This window comes from Pseudochaenichthys georgianus, chromosome 11, assembly GCF_902827115.2.
Source record: "Pseudochaenichthys georgianus chromosome 11, fPseGeo1.2, whole genome shotgun sequence".
NCBI lineage: Eukaryota > Metazoa > Chordata > Actinopteri > Perciformes > Channichthyidae > Pseudochaenichthys > Pseudochaenichthys georgianus.
In genome coordinates, this window is record NC_047513.1 from 2687825 (window position 1) to 2707952 (window position 20128).

The 20128-nt window shown below is 40.7% G+C and overlaps 1 protein-coding gene across 1 annotated transcript in view; it reads right to left on the minus strand.

Annotated features, from left to right (window-relative positions):
• The window catches only part of LOC117455035 (semaphorin-6D-like), a 102084-nt gene that overhangs the window by 26507 nt on the left and 55449 nt on the right, over positions 1 to 20128 (minus strand). Inside the window, exons 12-16 of the mRNA XM_034094380.2 lie at positions 18811 to 18942; positions 18155 to 18310; positions 12302 to 12475; positions 12017 to 12157; positions 8930 to 9007 (exon numbers count right to left, since the gene is read on the minus strand). Of these exons, the coding sequence (XP_033950271.1) occupies positions 8930 to 9007; positions 12017 to 12157; positions 12302 to 12475; positions 18155 to 18310; positions 18811 to 18942 (681 nt within the window). The remainder of the gene's footprint in view (positions 1 to 8929; positions 9008 to 12016; positions 12158 to 12301; positions 12476 to 18154; positions 18311 to 18810; positions 18943 to 20128) is intronic.

The following is a 20128-nucleotide window of genomic DNA, read 5'->3' on the forward strand; positions in this document are numbered from 1 at the left end:
GTTTACCCTTTTCATTATACACCTCTCTACCTAGTCTACCAGGATGTGAGGGGGTATAATACGCACGTTTCAATACACATTTATCATACATCTTCCCTGTTACCCTCCCCTTGTTATAAAGAAGACAACAGTGCATGTGAAGGACTGTAATACACATGTATCAGACACGCTACCCTTGCTATAATGAAGACAACAGTTTTTAAATGTAAAAAACACTTTATTTATTTTTTAAATGTCCTATTTACATTTTATTTTTGTCACACACAAAATCAGTAGTTATACTGATTGTAACATCCGAGGACCGTCTCCAGCTTAGAATTCTCCAGATTACAGGAAATATCATGATGGAGTTTTTTCACTTCAGTCAAAATATTCACATGTATGCTGTTTTTGACACAAAGATGCATTGCATCTACAAACAGAGCATAAAATGAGAGCACATGATACACTTTTGATGTTTGTTTCATTTCTGCGGTAATGTTACAGAATGTTTCGGAAAATGAAGATTCCAGGACCACTTTAAATGTTTCGTTTACAATCGTTTCCCAATAACCCGGAATAGTACTGCCAGAACGAACGATATCCAAAATGTCTTCTAGTTTACAAACTTCAGCCCTTCTGTTTACACAGGGGTCACTACTCATTCTGTTTTCAATCGTCCTCATCACCACACTTATTAAAAGGGTATTGACTACATTATGATCAATATATACAGAGCATTTTGCATAGTAGTTCCCCATTTTTATTGAGATTGTGCAGAAAAGCCTCCGAAGCACCTTGAATCCTCCATTCATCCGCGCAAATGTCTTTATTAATAAGACTCTGGTCACAGTAATGAAGTCGGTGAGCCAAAGTCTTTTCATTAACGCGTTGTAATTGTTTCTGAAGAAAAAATCGGGCATGTCATTCAGACAATCGTGTGGCCTCTGGCCGGGGTGACTGACTCGGCATCCGTTGCAGATTTCTTCTCTGTACCGATGCAGCACCCTCTCCAGAATATCAACCAACTCCGATTTCACTGTGTCCAAAATCAGAGATGTCTTGGCCCCAGGAGTAACATCAGCAGAAGTAGTACTGTACGATTCGGGTATCCAAAATGGTGGTGATGATGGTAGTCCAGGAGTTTGTTCCTGGCTGCAACTCGCAGGGGGAGACTTGGTTTTTCTCAGATCCATGGCTAGTTTTCAACGGTCGTCTTAGTGGGGTCCTTCGTTTTAGATGATTTGCTGAGTGGGGGTGGTACTTATGTGAGAGTTTTAAAAAAGTTCTTTAAGCTTTGTAGCTTTTTCATCTATCATTTCCAACCAAGCAGCAAGAGTTCAAAATTAAGAATAAGTAATAGTTTGTCACGATTTTATGGAAAAAGTTAAAGTATATTTTGTCAGAAAAAAATATGGAAAAGTCATTGTGTATGTTGAAAAAAAGAAAAAAAAGAAACTTAATTCATTAGAAATTAATGAATATTTTACCAAGTTATAAAGTGTTGCATCCATTAAAGAAACTCCATTCCTTACAAAGTACTTAATATTATATCCTTTGTTAAGTGTTGCATACATCAAATAGTGTATCTAAAAGTATATTTGTAGCAGAAAATAACTAAAATATGTAAGGTTATCAGAAAAAAACAAAAACCTACATTATTTATTGACTACATTCTGAACCGCTTTTCCTTCCGGGAAAAGATTGTCCCACTGTTGACCTAACATCCTAGATAACAAACTGTCCTTCACTGCAAACATCGCTGCTACAACCCGCTGCTGCAGATACACTCTTTACAACATCAGGAGGATGCGTCCCCTCCTGACCCAGAAAGCGACGCAGGTTCTGGCCCAGGCTCTCGCCAGCTCACGCCTAGACTACTGCAACTCCCTCCCGGCTGGTCTACCTGGATGTGCCATCCGACCTCTGCAGCTCATCCAGAATGCAGCGGCTCGCCTGGTCTTCAACCTTCCAACATTTTTCCACACCACACCGCTCCTCCGCTCCCTCCACTGGCTTCCAGTAACTGCTAGAATCCACTTCAAGACAATGGTACTTGCGTACCATGCTGCGAATGGATCTGGCCCTTCCTACATCCAGGACATGGTTAAACTGTACACCCCAGCACGTGCACTCCGCTCTGCATCAGCCAAACGGCTCGCTGCACCCTCGCTGCGAGGGGGACCCAAGTTCCCATCAGCAGAAACACGTGGGTTTGCTATCCTGGCTCCAAAATGGTGGAATGAGCTCCCCATTGACATCAGGACAGCAGAAAGCTTACACACCTTCCGGTGCAGACTGAAAACTCATCTCTTTCGACTCCACTTCGGGCGATAGAATTACTAACAAAGAACTGCTAACAGAGCACTTATATACTAATAAAGGACTGGCTTATCTATAGCCAGTTGAGTAGCACTTGAAATGTGTGGCTCTATGAAACCTGATGAACTTATATGATTCTGTTTTCTTCAAGGTTGTGTCTTCCTGGTCGAATGTACTTATTGTAAGTCGCTTTGGATAAAAGCGTCAGCTAAATGCAATGTAATGTTTAACTGAACAAGTGTTTAAAAAAACGGCCATTAAAAGAAACCGAATTCCTTACAAAGTACTTCATATTCTACCAGTTGTTAAGTGTTGCATACATCAAAGTGTATCTAAAAGTATCTTAGTAACACAAGAAAAGAGAAAAAAGCATTGATGTTAACAAAACTGTATTGTTCCACTGAAATAGCGTTAAAATCAAAAGTGCCTTTAAAGAAAATGTATTCAGACACAGTATTTTATTTTCAAAAATGTTTAAGGTTTTGCATACATAAAAGTGTATCTTACAGTTCCTTTGTGAGAGAATACCACACAAATCTGTCGAGTGTCAGTAAAAAGTGTTAAAATCACAAACTTGCCTTTTAGAGAAACAAATCTAATCAGACAATGTACTTCATTTTCTAGTTTTAAGGTTTTGCTGTGTCTAAAAGTATCTTGGCAAGAGAGAAAAAAAGCCAAAAATCTGCCTAGTTGTTTTTCAACAGTTGAGTAACTTCTTGTATTTAAATAACTGTTTCGATGTGTTCCAGTCAGGCTTTCGTCCAAACCACAGCACTGAGACGGCTCTTGTAATGGTCTTCAATGACATCCACTTAAACACAGACAGTGGCAGAACTTCAGTGTTAGTATTATTAGATCTCAGTGCTGCGTTTGACACTGTTGACCACAACATATTACTAGACCGACTGGAAAACTGGGTGGGACTTTCGGAAACAGTTCTAAATTGGTTTGAATCCTACCTTAAGGACAGAAACAACTTTGTTTCTATAGGTAAATACACATCTGAGTTGACAAATATGACATGTGGGGTTCCTCAAGGCTCCATCTTGGGGCCTCTTCTCTTTAACATCTACATGCTACCACTGGCTCAGATAATGAAAAACAACAAAATAAGTTACCATAGCTATGCAGATGACACACACATTTACGTAACCATTTCACCAGGAGACTATGCTCCAATTCAAACATTGAGTAAGTGCATTGAACAAATCAATGACTGATTTGTGTCAGAACTTTCTCCAATTAAACAAAGATAAAACTGAGGTAATGGTTTTTGGAGCCAAGGCAGAACGTATAAAAGTTAGCACTGAGCTTCAGTCTGCAATGTTCAAAACAACAGATAAAGCCAGAAATCTAGGTGTAGTCATGGACTCTGACCTGAGTTTCAACAGTCACATTAAAAGAGTTACTAAATCAGCCTACTATCACCTAAAGAACATATCTAGGATTAAAAGACTAATGTCACAGCAGGATCTGGAAAAACTTGTCCATGCTTATATCTTCAGTAGTCTGGACTACTGCAATGGTGTCTTCACAGGTCTCACTAAAAAATATATTAGAAAGCTGCAGCTGATTCAGAACGCCGCTGCTCGAGTCCTCACTAACACTAAGAAAGTGGATCAAATCACTCCTGTTCTGAAGTCTTTACACTGGCTTCCTGTGTGTCAAATAATAGATTTCAAAATACTGCTGCTGGTTTATAAAGCACTGAATGGTTTAGGCCCAAAATACATTTCTGATCTTCTGCTAAATTATGAACCATCCAGATCTCTCAGGTCTTCAGGGACTGGTCAGCTTTCTGTCCCCAGAGTCAGAACTAAACATGGTAAAGCAGCGTTCAGTTGTTATGCCCCAAACATCTGGAACAAACTCCCAGAAACCTGCAGGTCCGCTGCAACTCTGACTACTTTTAAATCCAGGCTGAAGACTTTTCTTTTTGTCGCTGCTTTTAATTGAACTATTCATATCTTAGACTGCACTGTAACTTTTATCCATGTATTTTTTCTTTTAATGTTTATTTTATTAGCTTTTCTTTTTAATGACTGATTTTAAATGCCATTTTCTTAAAGTCTTTCATTTTTTGTAAAGCACTTTGAATTGCCTTGTGTTGAAAGGTGCTATATAAATAAACTTGCCTTGCCTTGTCAGTAAATAAGTGTTAAAATCACAAACTTGCCTTTTAGAGTCACATTCTACCAGTTGTAAAGTTTTCAGACAACAAACTGTATCTAAAAGTATCTTGGTAGCAGAAACAAAAGCAAAAATCAGTAAAGTCATCTAAAAAACATATATTTAAAAAAAGTAAAGTCAAGTCAAGTTATCAAAACTGCATTGTTTCATCGAAACAGTGTTAAAATCACAAACTCTCCATTTAATGTTTTATTCTTTAAGAAACTCAATTCATTACAAATCAATGAATATTTGACCAAGTTACAATGTTTTGCATCCAATTTTTTTCTCTCTAAGACTTCGTTCATTATATTTTGAAAAACTACACAGAGATTTTTATCAACATACAACTATTAAAACATACAACTCACTTTTTGTGAAATATTTCAACATACTTTACCTGTATCTGCTTTTCATTTTTGAAAGGTTCCAGGATATTTTGCACTTTGTGCATAAAACCTCTCATCTTTCTTGAAACTGACATACATTTGAGAAAAAAGACGTGCTGTCCTTTTTACAAACAAGTTATTTGTCTGCTTCTTCCTCGCCCGTGTCTCTTCCTTCAGCCATCACAACAATCAAGTCAGATCTTTCAAATTAATCCTCTACCTCTTCCTTTCCCCCACCCTAGGGTCCAGAGTCAAAACACCTTCCCCTCCAGACCCTCCCCCTTCTTTGATATCTGTTTCCTGTTTTATGGTCAGTCCCTGTGACTCTGTATCTGGCAGGTGTCCCCACACTGTTGGTTTAAACAAAAATAAGTAATCGTTCAGATAATTTAGTTCCTTTCTCACAGTATGGGTTTTAAAAAAGAAGAAGAATAGACATCATAATTATCAGACCCCAATGTTATATGTTGTTAGAAAACACTCGTGACCACCAGAACATAAACACAAAACATTTGGTCTATACTATATAATATACTATATACTAAACTACATACTATAATTTTTTCAAGATACTTTTGACATACTATACTAGTACTTTTAAAAAAATGTTTCGGACATTCTACACTGTGACTCTTTTTAAATTATATATATGAAATACTATACTATGATTTGTTCAACATACTGGTGTATACAATAACATTTTTCATATTTTGACTTCCTTCATGATATTTTCATAATATGTTATTCTTTTACCTCTTTTACACACTATACTATAACCATTTGGACACTATGTTATTTACTATTTACCTTTTTTATATTCGATATATTATTTGACTTTGTCTTTTATTAAGATATTTTCGACATACTGTTTAACACATTTTATAGTTATATGACTTTTTTTTGTTTGTTTTGTTGTTTCATAGTATTTTCGAACATAACATACAATGTTTCTTTTTCTTCTTAAAGAATATGTTTGGGTCGGATTAGACTTTAAAGGATAATGACAGTGTTAGAGGGGGAGATAGAGGGGATGACACGTGTAAAGTTAGCAGGCTGGATTTTAACCTGCGTCCATTGTAGCATACTTAACCTTACATTTTTCACGAGTTCTTTTAAATACTATATTATCTTTCTTTATTATAAATATATTGTTACTGTTTTCTTGTTGATGTTTTTTTATTTTTCGGCTTACGAGATTGTATTTCTTCCACATCTTATTTTATCACACTTTTTTCATATTTTCAACATACTTTTATTTAGTCTTTTTTCATACATAAATAAATATATATATTTTTTGGACATAATATATAATGACTAATTTCATTTTATTATTTTTTATGCTATACCATGACTTTTTTTGTATCTTATTTTTCTATACAATAATTCATTTGGACATAGCAGTGTCCTGGACTCAGACTCGAGTGCCGATTTTCAGGACTTGTGACTCGACTCGGACTCGCGCACTGATTGATGTGACTCGGACTTGGACTTGTGAATTCTCGCGCACGATGACATGGACTCGGACTCGTGAATTCTCGCGTACGATGACTTGGACTCGACTTGTACATTGACGCTCCGACTTGGACTCGAGCTAATTTTCTCTGGAGTCTGATGTCCTCTATCCTGGCTTGTGCACCTGCGAGGCGATTTCACGTACTGGGCCCCACTATTCCAGTCTAGAGATGTCTAGAGACACACCCCGCATCGTGCTGTATGCTTTCACACATTCTGCTTCCACATTGGAAAAGAGCAGCGCAAAATGCTCGTTAAGTGGAAACAATATTGAAGAGAAGGCTCCGTAACACATTACTCTAAGGATCGAGTTCAGACATATAGGCTGTCTTGAACACTATCATCACAGTAACGTGATCTAATCAATAAATAAAGATTCAGCTGATAAAACGAAAGCACAAGTACTTAACATGCAGAATGATGTCATTTTGCATGCTAAGTAGCCATATGCTTTCTGGAGCTTTAGATCTGGAGATTTAACCGGTAAAAGTTCCTTCAAAATAAGAATCCCGATCTTATTACTATCAAAATAAAAGTGCAAAACAAAAACTTTACCATAGGAAAATATTGGCATACAAATATAATCACTTATATTTAGAGCGAGCGAGAGAGAGAGAGAGAGAGAGAGAGAGAGAGAGAGAGAGAGAGAGAGAGAGAGAGAGAGAGAGAGAGAGAGAGAGATGCTCCTTTGAGAACCAGGGCAAAAAAGTGTTGCGCCCTAAACCCGGTGTTTATGCCAAAGGTTATTACAAGCTCCTTAGGTCGAGAGTGATAACTTTGGATGGCTTCTTTCCTCCTCCTCACACATCAGAGGAAGAAGCCGCATCTCATCTCCTCTGCCCCGTGAGCGCTAGCTTGCTATTTTACGCGCACGGCTGTTTGCGCCGTTCCCAGCGCCTGTTTGTGCATTACAGAGAGCGCCCACTAGGGCTGCCTCTGTCTGCACAACGGCTGTCACACTGGCTGTGTGAGGCTATGTCACAGGCGTATGTCTCCTCTGGGGTGGACCCCCCGGAGAACATCAGTGCGCACTCCACCAGAGGAATTTCATTCTCTACGGCCTTGCACGGAGGAATGTCAGTGGAAGACATTTGCACTGCTGCATCTTGGTCTTCCCCCTGATCATTTATTCAATTTGTATTGAGGGATGTCTCCCCTTCCTCTCTGACACGCTCTGTAGGCTACTGAGTGTCTTGTCAGAGTGAGTGACGTCAGGGATCCAGCTGTGCGCCTCTCTCCTGCCTGTCGCCATGCAGAGAGCGGCCCTTTTCCCCCTCTTTTTATCGCTGGACAAAGTATGACCTTCGTCTCTACTTTTTCACAGCGGCAGGTATGTATTGTTCCCAGCCTTCATCCCCTCATGGAGAATATTCATGTTATGCTATATTCCAGGGACGGTTATGCGGCATTCGCGTGGCGCAAAAGGCATGGGTTATTATCTGAGCAGGTGTGTCTGTGCTTCTAGTGCCGGGCGGACCCAGTGGGGCGCAGACTACATCATGCTTCACCCTCAACCCTCTAGCGATAGCCTTAGAGGGCGAAGCCATATACGAAACAGAACTGAGGTTACCTACTGTAACCCAGCTTCTATGAGTAATGGCGCAGCCCTCTAAGTGCTGGGCCCCACTGGCTCCACGAATAGCTGAAGAACAGTTATTTGTGTGGGAGCAGATTGTCGGGCCGCCTTCCTATTTATACCGGAAGTGAGTCTGAGGGTGGGCGTGGACTACAAGTGTTTTCAGTGCTGCACGGGTGCGCAGGGGATTACCCAATAGCGATAGCCTTACGGCCCGGCGTCGTGCGTTGAGCTTCAACGCTTCTGCCCATTCACTTTGAATGGGGTGACGTCACGCTTTGACGAACTGCATTGTGGTTCCGTCGCTTCGCTTTGCTCGCGTTGCTCGCTTCAAAACTTGAGCAATGTTCAACTTTTGAAGCTTTGACGGAAGCCTTAGCCAATCAAATAGGATCCTGAGGATCCTCAGGAAAAACAACCTGGAGGAGAAGCTCCTGGTGTCTTTCTACCGCTGCTCCATAGAGAGTGTGGTGGCATGTTGCCTAACCACGTGGTGTGCCAGCTGCTCAGAAGAGCACAGGAAAGCCCTTCAGAGGGTCCTCAACACGGCCCAGAAGGTCATCGGCTGCTCACTGCCTTCTCTGGAGGAGCTCTTCAGCCAACGTTGCCTCAACAGAGCAGGCAAAATAATTGCAGACTCTTCACGCCCTGGACACTTCCTGTTTGCTCCTCTGCCCTCCGGTAGACGCTACAGGTCAATCCAATCAAGAACAAACCCACTGAAAAACAGTTTCTACCCCAGAGCCATACGAGAACTGAACAGTTACAACTTCCAACTGCACTACTTTGTAATAGTTGTATTAACTTATGAACTGATCGACATCAGAGATGCAAAATATCATCCCTGTGTTTTTATATATTGTAAACTGTATTTAAACAATGTGCGGGCATGTCTGCATGTTGGTATGGATGTGTGAGCATGTTAATGTGTATATGTTTATATAGATATATTAGGAGACAGAAAGAAAAAGGGCTCACGTACTTGAAACCTGGCGCCATGTTGGCACAGCTCCCGGTGCGCAGCCAGATGCAGTATGGGTCACGGGAGGCCAGGCAGGCTCTGGAGAGAGAGGGGGGGGGGGGTAATAATGTTTATCTGGGTCAATAATATTTGTATCTGCTTTTCCAGTAGTCCATATTGATAAAATGAAACATTGAATTCTCAAATAATATGAAAAGGTATATTTGGACAACACTATATTTGAATAACACGTATTCCGACAGTCCAACAACAGGGTGGTGTCATACGCACTCTGAAACACAGTCTCCACCTTTCCGCTTTGCTGTAAGCCACCATCAATATAACTCAACATCTCATGCCGATGCTTAAAATGTAAAGCCAGGGTATTCTCCTCCACATGTTAAGATTTCATTATTTAAAATGAGAAAAAAGAAAGCCAAGGAAGTGGTTATACCACGGCAACATGTGACATGGCGATGAATATATGGATTAGTGTTGCACGGTGTACCGATACTTGAAAGGTACCGCGATACCCTGCCGTTAAAAACGGTACGATTCCTCCGTTTCATTAGTATCGGTACTTTAAGAATGACGGGGAAAAGTACTCCCGTGAAAAAGCGCCGTTTTAATAAGAGCCGTGTGTGTTCAGCGCTCTGCTTCCACTCCCTGCACTGCAGTCGTGCCTTCAGTCCCGCCCCTCTCAAGCACGCTCTAAGTCCCTCCCCTCTCTCGTGCACGCGGCCACGCGCTAGCTGCCAGAGCATGTGAGAAAACGAGAAGCATGGCTGCAAGTGGGAGTACAACTGCCGCTGCGCTTCGGCTTGTTGACAAAAAAGACGCCAGAAGTCTTTGAACGGGCCGTTCAGGTGTTCAGAGCAGAGCTCCCTGTCGGAGCGGCAGAGCGTGATGTGCACTGAAAAGTGTTTCTGTCGCAATATTATCGTTGAGCAAACTTAACTAGCAAACTAGCATCACTATCTGCTAACGTTAGCTTTAGCCTTCGTTTTCTATTAGTTTTTTTCATAGGCTATAAACGGAGGTGGTACAAGTATATATCTTGTACTTGAGTAAAAGTAGAAGTACCCAGGTCTTGTACTTGAGTTAAAGTAGAAGTACCAGAATGTAGGAACAATCCTGCAATCAAAATGTTCCTCAAATAAAAGTAAAAAAGTATTATCATCAAAATATAGTTAAAGTAGCGACAGTAAAAGTAGAAGCACCAGAGTGTAGGAATAGTCTGTTACAGTAAAAGTACTGCATTCAAAATGTTCCTCAACTAAAAGTATTAAAGTAGCGACAGTAAAAGTAGTCATTGTGCAGATTGGTCCATTTCAGAATAATATATATATATGTTTTATAATGATTGATCATGAAAGTGTTCTCAAAGCTGGTGGAGGTGCAGCTAGTCTGAAGTACTTTGTAGACTGCAGGGTAGCTGGAGGATTTACTCCAGGTGGAACTAAAGTCTGATTTAAGTATTGATTATATTTCACATCATTCATCCACATCTGTAAAGTAACTAAAGGTATTAATACATGTAGTGGAGTAAAAGTACACCATGTACCTCTGAACTGTAGTGGAGTACAAAGTAGCAAAAGAAACATTGAAATACTTAAATAAAGTACAAGTATCTCAAAATTGTACCCAAGTAGTACTTGTTGAGTTTATGAACTTAGTTACTTTACACCAGTGGCTATAAAGATAGAAAGACTAAGCACAGAGGCATGACAATACATTTTCAAAATGCTCAACAGTGCTGCCAAAATGTTAAACTCACTGCTACACAATTAAAATAAATGCTTTTATATATATTTATATTAGATGTGACTCTTTGGTGTTTCTGTTCTTAGTGACACTGCTGCTTTAGTTGTTCTGACTGCTAAAATCATCTGTTATTCCTAATTTTAAAGCCGATATTCCGTGTTTCCCCTTTTTTAAGAAAAGTATCGAAAAAGAATCGGAATCGCAATTCTTGACTTGGTATCGGTATCGAAACCAAAATGTTGGTATCGTGACAACACTAATATGGATACATGATACTAATCGGTAACACATTGTTTGACTTGAAAATTATAATATGTGATGGAACGTTATCCCAATTGCTCAAGTTAGATCATGTTTCAATCGGCCTAGGTGGTCATGCGATGGCTTTTCTCCCCTGGTCCCCGTTTGGTAACCATGGGTTCTTACGGGAAATAAAGTGATTGCAGGTAGTGGTGGTAACAATTTCGATTTTGAATTCGGAAATCAATCGTAATGGGCTTTCATTTTCCGTTCAGGTATCAAATGCAGGATCTACAATTCTCCCAGTGTTTTATAATGTCAAATGCAAACAACAGAGGTCATGGAGAAACAACAGAGGTCATGGAGAAACAACAGATCGGAACAATTCTCCGTGGCTACATTTTGCATTCCATGTGAGTTATGAAAGGAACCGACACGCATCCAGGACTTCATGGCTTTCTGCAGATGAGTCCTTGCTGCTCTTCTTGTTTCCTGTGTAACACTTTCTTGCATGGGGAAATGGAATTGAAGTCATTGTTGATACATTTTAAATAAATACTTGGAAGTTGACCATATGGCTTTAGTGTGGTACATACCACAAATCATATGGCGGATATCAGCTTGATGCCATTAAGGCCCATCTTTTTAAATGTATACATGACAGTTGTCAGGGCATAACTCCACTAAAGTGTTGATGTGTATAAATCAAGACTCAAACCACGACATAGTCATGGCTGGAAAAACAATGTTTGAATCCAAATTATAATTGGTTCGCCACCATAATATTGATATGTGTGTCCCCCCAGGACACCCTGTCCTCACTGCCCCTCCAGAGCAAATCTAAGCCCAGTCTCAAGACCTTATTAGTGGCAGTCCAATCCAAGTCCAGTCTCTAGTAGTTTGGGTCAAGTTTAAATCCACGCTGACAGGTCCGATATATGTGTTGAATAATAAGAGACAAGGCACAAGATCTTTAGGGTTACTCCAGATCAAGCCAGCAATGATTGGTCTGTTTAGGTTTTATGTTTACCCTAATGTTGTGAGATCAAGTACAGACCTCAGAGCATAAGGCTGCGTGAGAGCAGCTGCTGCGTGTGGACTCACCTCCTACAGGCTCCATGCTGGCTGCAGCGGCTGAGCGGCACTCGGATCACACAGCTGCTGAACGCCACGAACAACGCATGGCGCTCCTTATCCAGCTCCAGAGCCAGTACCCTTCTGTCCTCCTGACCCTGAACATTACACCTACACACACACACACACACACACACACACACACACACACACACACACACACACACACACACACACACACACACACACATCATGTAAAGCCGTCTTCAGCAGAAGAGCAGTATGAGAATAATGTCCGATGTGCTCAGATCTTACTTGGATGGATTGTAGACATGTATGTCCTCCAGCAGTTTGGATCCGAAGCTGTCGTTCGGATGTGTGCTGGTCAGAAGCTTCAGGACTCTGCCATCGTCTGAACCCAGGAACATTACTGTGTGGTCCTTGTACGGCCCGGCAGACACATCCACCACTATCTGGCTCAGCTTGGACCTTGAAGTAAAACAAAGGATGCTCAGTGATCTGTGAGGAAAAGCCTCCTTTTGCCAAAACAAAGTGGCTAAATGTGTGATTTCAAAGACTTCCATAAAAACAACGTCTCTACCCCTTTATTATTCAAATGTACCACACTAGTACACCCAGATGCAACACCTCCCCTCCTACAATAACATGTATTTAAAGTGGCCTTATTTAGCTTTTTGCATACATTATATTTAATCGGAGGCTTATCCAGCGGGAGTGCATTGACCATGAAGACAAAAACTCAAAATCAAGAATCCTGCAGGTTCATTTGCAATCTATGAGCTCAACCTATCTCTATGTCATGTGTATTTATTTGCACATCTCAAAAACATTCTCTTGCACCATTTTAATTGTTTTATGTCCTTTATATATTCCCAAACCCGAACCCGTTGCATTGTTGGAAGAGCCTCTGACTTACGTTTTTCATTGCCATATCTACACTGTAGCTACTGTCACACACTATTGTTGTTTACATGACAATAAAGCCTTGAATCTTGCAAAAAACAGAATAAGTGCTTCTGCATTTTCTTCATTTAAAGCCAAACCTTTGTAAGTGCTGCCTAAAGAAAGAAAAAGTTGTGTGTCCCACTTAAATTAAGCAGCGGAGCTGCTAGCAGAGACAGAACGCTAACAACAGCAGCAACATGAACTCCCCTCACAGTTGTTGTGAATGTGGAATCTAACTATACAGATAATATGGTTTTTTTAACCACAATGGAAACATGTTTATTTCTGCTCAACAGTCTGGACGTTTATCGTGGGGGTTCATGGAAATTGCTCCCTTCTGCAGTCTCCTACTACCGGCCTCTAAATGAACTGCAGTGTGTGGCCCTTCCTTAGGGCTTCACGGCTTGGCCCCAGAGTTTGCTGCTGTGAAGCTTTTGATGAAGTTGCTGACACAGCTCTTGCCTCGGCTAAGTTACTAGCTAGCACTAGAAATATTGAGATGCTTTTTTCACAACACACTGAAATATGTTCAAGTGTCGAGGACCTCGAGGTGTGTGTATTGTTAGAAGCTGTAATATTATGGCAGCTATCAGCTTGCGCTTTGCTGTCTTCCCAGTGAGCTGAATCAGGGTAATGTCAATGTCTAGTGATTCATGTGAAACCTGTAAGTAAGCTTTATTACCTGTGGATTTGTTATGTTTGAAACCAACAATGTAGCTACTACTGGGTGAAGTGTGAAGCTGTTGTTTAAGCTGAATTGCAAACACAGTGCTATATAAATATAGAGATGTTTTTTTATCACTTTAGTGGCTAATCCTGGTGTCATTTTTCAGAAACCACATCAGATTAGGTGTCCAACACACATTTAGAAAAAAATCACACACAGAGATACTGATACAGTAGGTTCCACTTGAAAAGTGTTATTTTTAATTATATAATTATGATTTATCAGCAATAAACTATGGTTGACTCCAGAAAACAAATAATTCCAAAACCCACATATGATTATTGTGAAGCCAAGCTCTCAGCCGGTGGAGCCTCACGTCACTCATTCGTAAGAGCTGCCCATTATCAGAACATACATTTCTAAACATTTCGGTTCGGTACGTACCTCGGTTTTTTGATCACGGTTCGGTTCGGTACGTTTTCGGTACAGCAGAATTTTTTTTCACAAATCATATATAGGCTATATATATATATTTTTTAATTATTATTAAACTGAATAATGTATTCACTCAAATAAATACAAAATATAATAAAATAAACATTAAGGTGCAGCATTTCGATGAACTGAAATAATCTGTATTTGAACTTTACTGTACTAGTACTCACAAAACATAAACTATTACTTTTGGGTTTTTAATGATTATTAAACTATGAATATTCACTCAAATAAATACAAAATATAATAAAATGAACATTAAGGTGCAGCTTTTCGATGAACTGAAATGATCTGTATTTGAACTGTACTGTTCTAGCACCTAAGCAGCCAGCTTGACATCAGGACTTGCTTGTCATTGTATTTTCATGTTTTTTTAAAGAAAGATGAACTTGTCCACATTGCTTGCCGAAAGGGCAGATCAGCTGGCACCAATGTCTCCTGCTGTGGAGAACACCCTCTCTAGGGACAGAGGTAGTAGCAGATACAGTCAGGTAGCGCTTTGCTAACATGGCAACATAAGGATACTTGGCGTTTGTAATAGCTTTGGCTCGGTCTGAACTTTCTGCGAGTGGTGGAGGCTTAAATGCTAGTGGGCAGGGGCGGACTGGGACTAAAATTCAGCCCTGAAAACTGACCCAGTCCGGCCACATGAAATGTCAAATGTTAGAAATCCGCTGTTTATTATTTAAAGTTTTACGTCCGATTTGCTCCTTTTTTCCTCTCTGTACACAGCTCCAGTTTGGGCATTGGCCTGTCATCAGATTTCATTTTTAGTTGCTGCTGTAGCGGAAGTTTAGTAAAATGATTTTTGATGAAATACACCAAATCTCCACCCTCCATAATTGCACTTGCCTCAGTTGCTTGCTACTTTTTAAGGGTGGTTACAGTACGAACTGAAGTTGATGCGATTTGATAGGATTGTGTGGCATGACGTGAGCCTCATCTGATTGGTCAATCCCTCCATTTTTTTTCACCAAGGGAAGCCAATTTCGACTGGCCTCCTCTCGTAACAGTGTGCAATCTACTGTTTCACGATAACATCTAGAGGGGCGCTGTTTCACTCTTTGTAAAATACTCAATGAGAATGGGGGAGACGGACCGGCAGAATAATTACCTAAACTAAACAAAGTGTTTTTATTTATTTATTAAAATTATAACTACAATCCAAAAAAACTGGGGAAGCCTGGCTTCCCTTGGCCTCCAGGAGAAAACACCACTGAGTTCAAGGGATAATTCTCACCCACCTCTTGCTCTTGCCCTGCTTGTATACGTGCCAGTTACTCTGTCCCTCAACATGAACGCAGGAGGCTGGCTGTATATCTGAACTCGCGCCCTCATCATTCTCTTCATCATCTTGCACTTGTTCTAAACTGCTGCCAAAAAGGTCTGTCAATGTGCGACATTTATATGCTTCACCTGCGAGTGACTTCACCTTTTTTTCTCTTGCCTTCTCGGCCCACCTTTTTCTTTTCGTTTTCTTTGATTTTTATCCATGTGTTTTCATTCTCCCTGTCTGCCGCGGCGTCTTCTCTTCGTGTGGCCGGTCTTTTTTCTTCTTCGTGTGTGATTATTTGACAGATAAGAACCACACAACTGCATTAGTGACCGCTGTCGCCCTCTGTCGGCCGTCAGCGCAACTTAAATGATGACGTTAAACAAAAAAAATGTAAAGGGCCGGCCGGCCCAACGGCCCTTGACGACCGGCCGTTCTGTGGTTCTCCAGATTCTACAGATGGCCAGTCCGCCCCTGCTAGTGGGAGTTGGGTTTGCACTTCAGTCTATTTTCTTTTGGTACCGGTGATATTCACGTTCGGTGATGCCTTTTCAAGAGTGTGCAAGTTTGATGTATTGCCAGCCGTGTAACCAATTTTAGTTGAACAATGCCGACAGACAGCTTTGGTTCGGTCCACCTGTCTTTGTCCGTCATCCTTGTACGTAACTGCAAAACCAAAATGTTCCCAAACCGGAGAATTCAATGATGCTGGAGGATTTTCGAGCTCAACTTTATCTGCGTTCGCCATTAATTTTTGACAGTTCCTCAAATTACTGACTACATTTGAACGCATCCCTCTGACCAGCTCTCATAGTATGCCTCTCATCCAATGAAATGACCTGCTCGCTCTATGACGCGTTGAACCCAATGTGAGCAAATTACTCTGAATGCTGCGACGCAGCACCTGCGATTACTTCTAAAAAGTTGTTCACGTTCTCAATTTTTTACGTTTAACGTTATATTCGTTCGGTACACTTCGGTACACACGTGTACCGAACCGAAGGGCCCGTACCGAATAATTTCGGTACGGGTACGTGTACCGTTACGTCCCTAATTTCTATTGAATATATGTCATCTTAACAAATATATACAGTATAGAGCTGCGGTTCCCAACCTTTTTCAACTCAGGGCCCACTTAAGAATCAACTTTTTTTTTTCGCGGCCCACATTACACCATAAACAATACGGAGGCTAAATAAAGTTCTGATTGGTCAATTCAGAACATGTGACACGTTGTAAATCCAGTAGAACAGACCACTGTCAAGGACTGTAATGATCGGTGCTAAGGAGGATCAAGAAAGAGAAAGGAAAAGAGGTTCAAATAAAAAAATCGTAATCATGAAAATGTTTCCACACAAATCCTAATGTTTTGAAAATTATTTGGCGGCAAATATTGAATTTACATTTACACCCTTTAATATTTTATTTGGGCTTTTAGATGAAGACCGCACACAGTTAATAAATACAACTATTCTTCTGGCTTAAAAGTCAATCAGAGTAATCTTAATTTAAGGTGTTTAGAGTAGATTAAAAATACAATTTCGTTTTGAAAATAATTATTGCCACAAAAAATCAAAGGCTCATCACACCATGACATGAGAAATAATTAGCTCTAACGAAGAGTGCGATTAAAGGAACAATACATATGCTTGCCATGTTGTGTTTTTGGTGGTATTCAACCTATTTTTGTTTGTGAAATGTGGAAGTGGTCCTACTGACTGTATCTTTCTTTATTCTATTTTTGTTTTGTTGTTGTCTGAGATGGGAATTTCATCTCCTATATGTTATTGTTATGTCCATGTTTGTGTCTTTAGCCTGTACAACATTCTTTTTTAATTAAAATTAAATTATTTGGCGGCCCACTTGCAATGCCTTTGCGGACCACTTGGGGGCCGCGGCCCACAGGTTGGGAACCGCTGGTTTAGAGTATTAAGTCATACTGTATTTCAAAAACATATCTCTAAGATATGCTTATCATAAATCAAAAGCTATAAATGGCTTCAATGACACGTGTGTTTAATGTTACATAGGTGGGTGTGTTTAGTTTAAGGTGCTAGTGAAACAATGAAATACAAAAAGTCCAGTTAGTTTAGTTAGTGACAATTAATGAGAGAAGAACACTGCTGGGGTTCTCCTTAACGACCTGCATGCTGCACATTATACCGTTTGTTACACACTTACTTACTTAAAAAAGGCCACAAGTTGACTCAGGATATTCGATATTCAATTTGATTGCTTTACTTCCACTAAGTAAAAAATGTTCCCTGCTACTGCATAGCAGTATGAATTTATATATTAAAAAGAAATCCATGGTGGATGATTTTATGGCATTAGCTGACATTAAATTGATGGAAATTCTTAGTTTGGATTGATATGACTGCACGTGGACCCGTGATTACACTGACTTTAGAAACCGTCTGCTGTCAAGAGACGAATCAGATTTAACTTGAACTCAGCCTTAATAAAACCAAAACATGGAAATGTGCAGCAAAGAAACTGCGTGTGTGTGTTTTTGTTTGTTTGTGTGTGTGTGAGTGTGTGTGTGTGTGTGTGTGTGTGTGTGTGTGTGTGTGTGTGTGTGTGTGTGTGTGTGTGTGTGTGTGTGTGTGTGTGTGTGTGTGTGTGTGTGTGTGTGTGTGTGTGTGTGTGTGTGTGTGTGTGTGTGTGTGTGCTTGCGTGCGTGCGTGCGTGCGTGCGTGCGTGTGTGTGTGTGTGTGTGTGTGTGTGTGTGTGTGTGTGTGTGTGTGTGTGTGTGTGTGTGTGTTACCTGCTCGAAGTCCTGGTGAAACAGGGCCGGTGGTTCACAGATGGAACGGCTTCGTCCATCAGAGGGTACGACTTGATAAACATCAGCATCTCGTCTGGTAACTGAACCGATGATTTGTAGTCCACAGCCGGACCATCACCGGTACATGTACCGGGCCTGGAAACAACGAAAACAAAAAGTCATTCAAGATGTGTTGTTGTTGAAATGCGGCTATAAACAACCAATCTGCTTCTGTAAGCTGTAAGGATGGTTATTTCATATATTGATGCGAGTAATCGCCAATGACGCCGCGGTCAGTAACACAAGGTAAATGTCTGCTTTTGTGCCTGAACGCACCATTACGTGTGTGTGTGTGTGTGTGTGTGTGTGTGTGTGTGTGTGTGTGTGTGTGTGTGTGTGTGTGTGTGTGTGTGTGTGTGTGTGTGTGTGTGTGGTGTGTGTGTGTGTGTGTGTGTGTGTGTGTGTGTGTGTGTGTGTGTGTGTGTGTGTGTGTGTGTGTGTGTGTGTGTGTGTGTGTGTGTGTGTGTGTGTGTGTGTGTGTGTGTGTGTGTGTGTGTGTGTGTGTGTGTGTGTGTGTGTGTGTGTGTGAACCATGTTTTAAAGCGTTCTAGGTTGGGAGGACCCTGAGTTTGCCCCCAGTGAAAGGGTGGTCCCACCTGGGTCTGGGAACCTGCTCCTCAGGGACTGGAGTCCAGGAGGAGTCGCTGGTCCGCTGCTCCTTGAACTTCCCATCGAAGACGCTCTCGATGTCGTCCATGTAGAACGCACAGACTGCTGAGCCAGGAATACTGCAGAGAACGTCATGGAGAAGTATTTAGCTGCAAATAATGTATTGTGAGAACAACGCACATTAACTGATTTAATTTTAAATGAGTGATAAGTATCAGACCAAACTTAGATAATATAACTTAAAATAAACCAAAACCAACAAACTCAATTTCGGAGACTCCGAAGATCTGAAGACAACAACATAACAACACAACAACACAACAATAGACTGACAAGATCTCTGCTGAGTTTCTGACTCTTTGCACAATCCTAACATGATATCATCCAGAGAGCAACTAAGCCAACCTGATCTCACCAGAATGCGTGACTCCACCACGACTCCTTAACACCACAATGCGTGGTGGAGTCATGAACTTTGTTACATTTGCGTGTCGGCACCACGCAAACAAGCCCAATGTAAAGTGAATGAGGCTCCTTTGTCGTGGTGCACACACGCATTTCTACAACGTCCCGCAGTGAGCTTTTATTCTATACAACGTTTTTAAAATCTACTTTATAACTTGTAGTAACTCACGGGAGGCTTCTTTTATTTTATTTGTATTCATAATAATTTTTATCTTTCATCAGAATGTATTATGGTGCATTATTTACGAATTGTTGTTCTCAAAAAACAGTGTATTGTGTGTAATACAACTGGGATTTTTATGAAATGAGGCCAGAGCTTCAGCTGTGTCAAATAGATTGTTCCCTTTAGTTAACGTTTTTTAAAAGAACATTATATTCCTATTTGATCATGTCCCCTTTATTGTATTACGGAGAGCAATGTGAGCGTCCATTCCCATTGGATAACGGAGGATTTTACACCCGGAAGTAAGTATTCTCTTTACTGTCGATTGATTTTACAGTGTTATCTGCACGACTCATCAACTCAAAAACACCAGATTATCCTTGTTGATTACACAACATTGATTGGTTTAAATTGTGTGAAATGCTTTTGTAATTTTCCCCTTCGATTCGGAGAAACAAACATTTGTTCAGTTTAGGATGGCCGAAGACACTACACTACCCAGAATCCTCAGCTATCGTTTGGGACTACACCATGTGCTTTGCTTGACAATGTTGAAGTTTACGCTGAGCCACAAACAGCATTTTGAAATGGAATGAAACCCATCGACGGCACACTATTCAAAACAGGAATCGAACGTCTCCTCCCCCCCCCCCTCCCCCCCTTAGGTCACAGGCTCC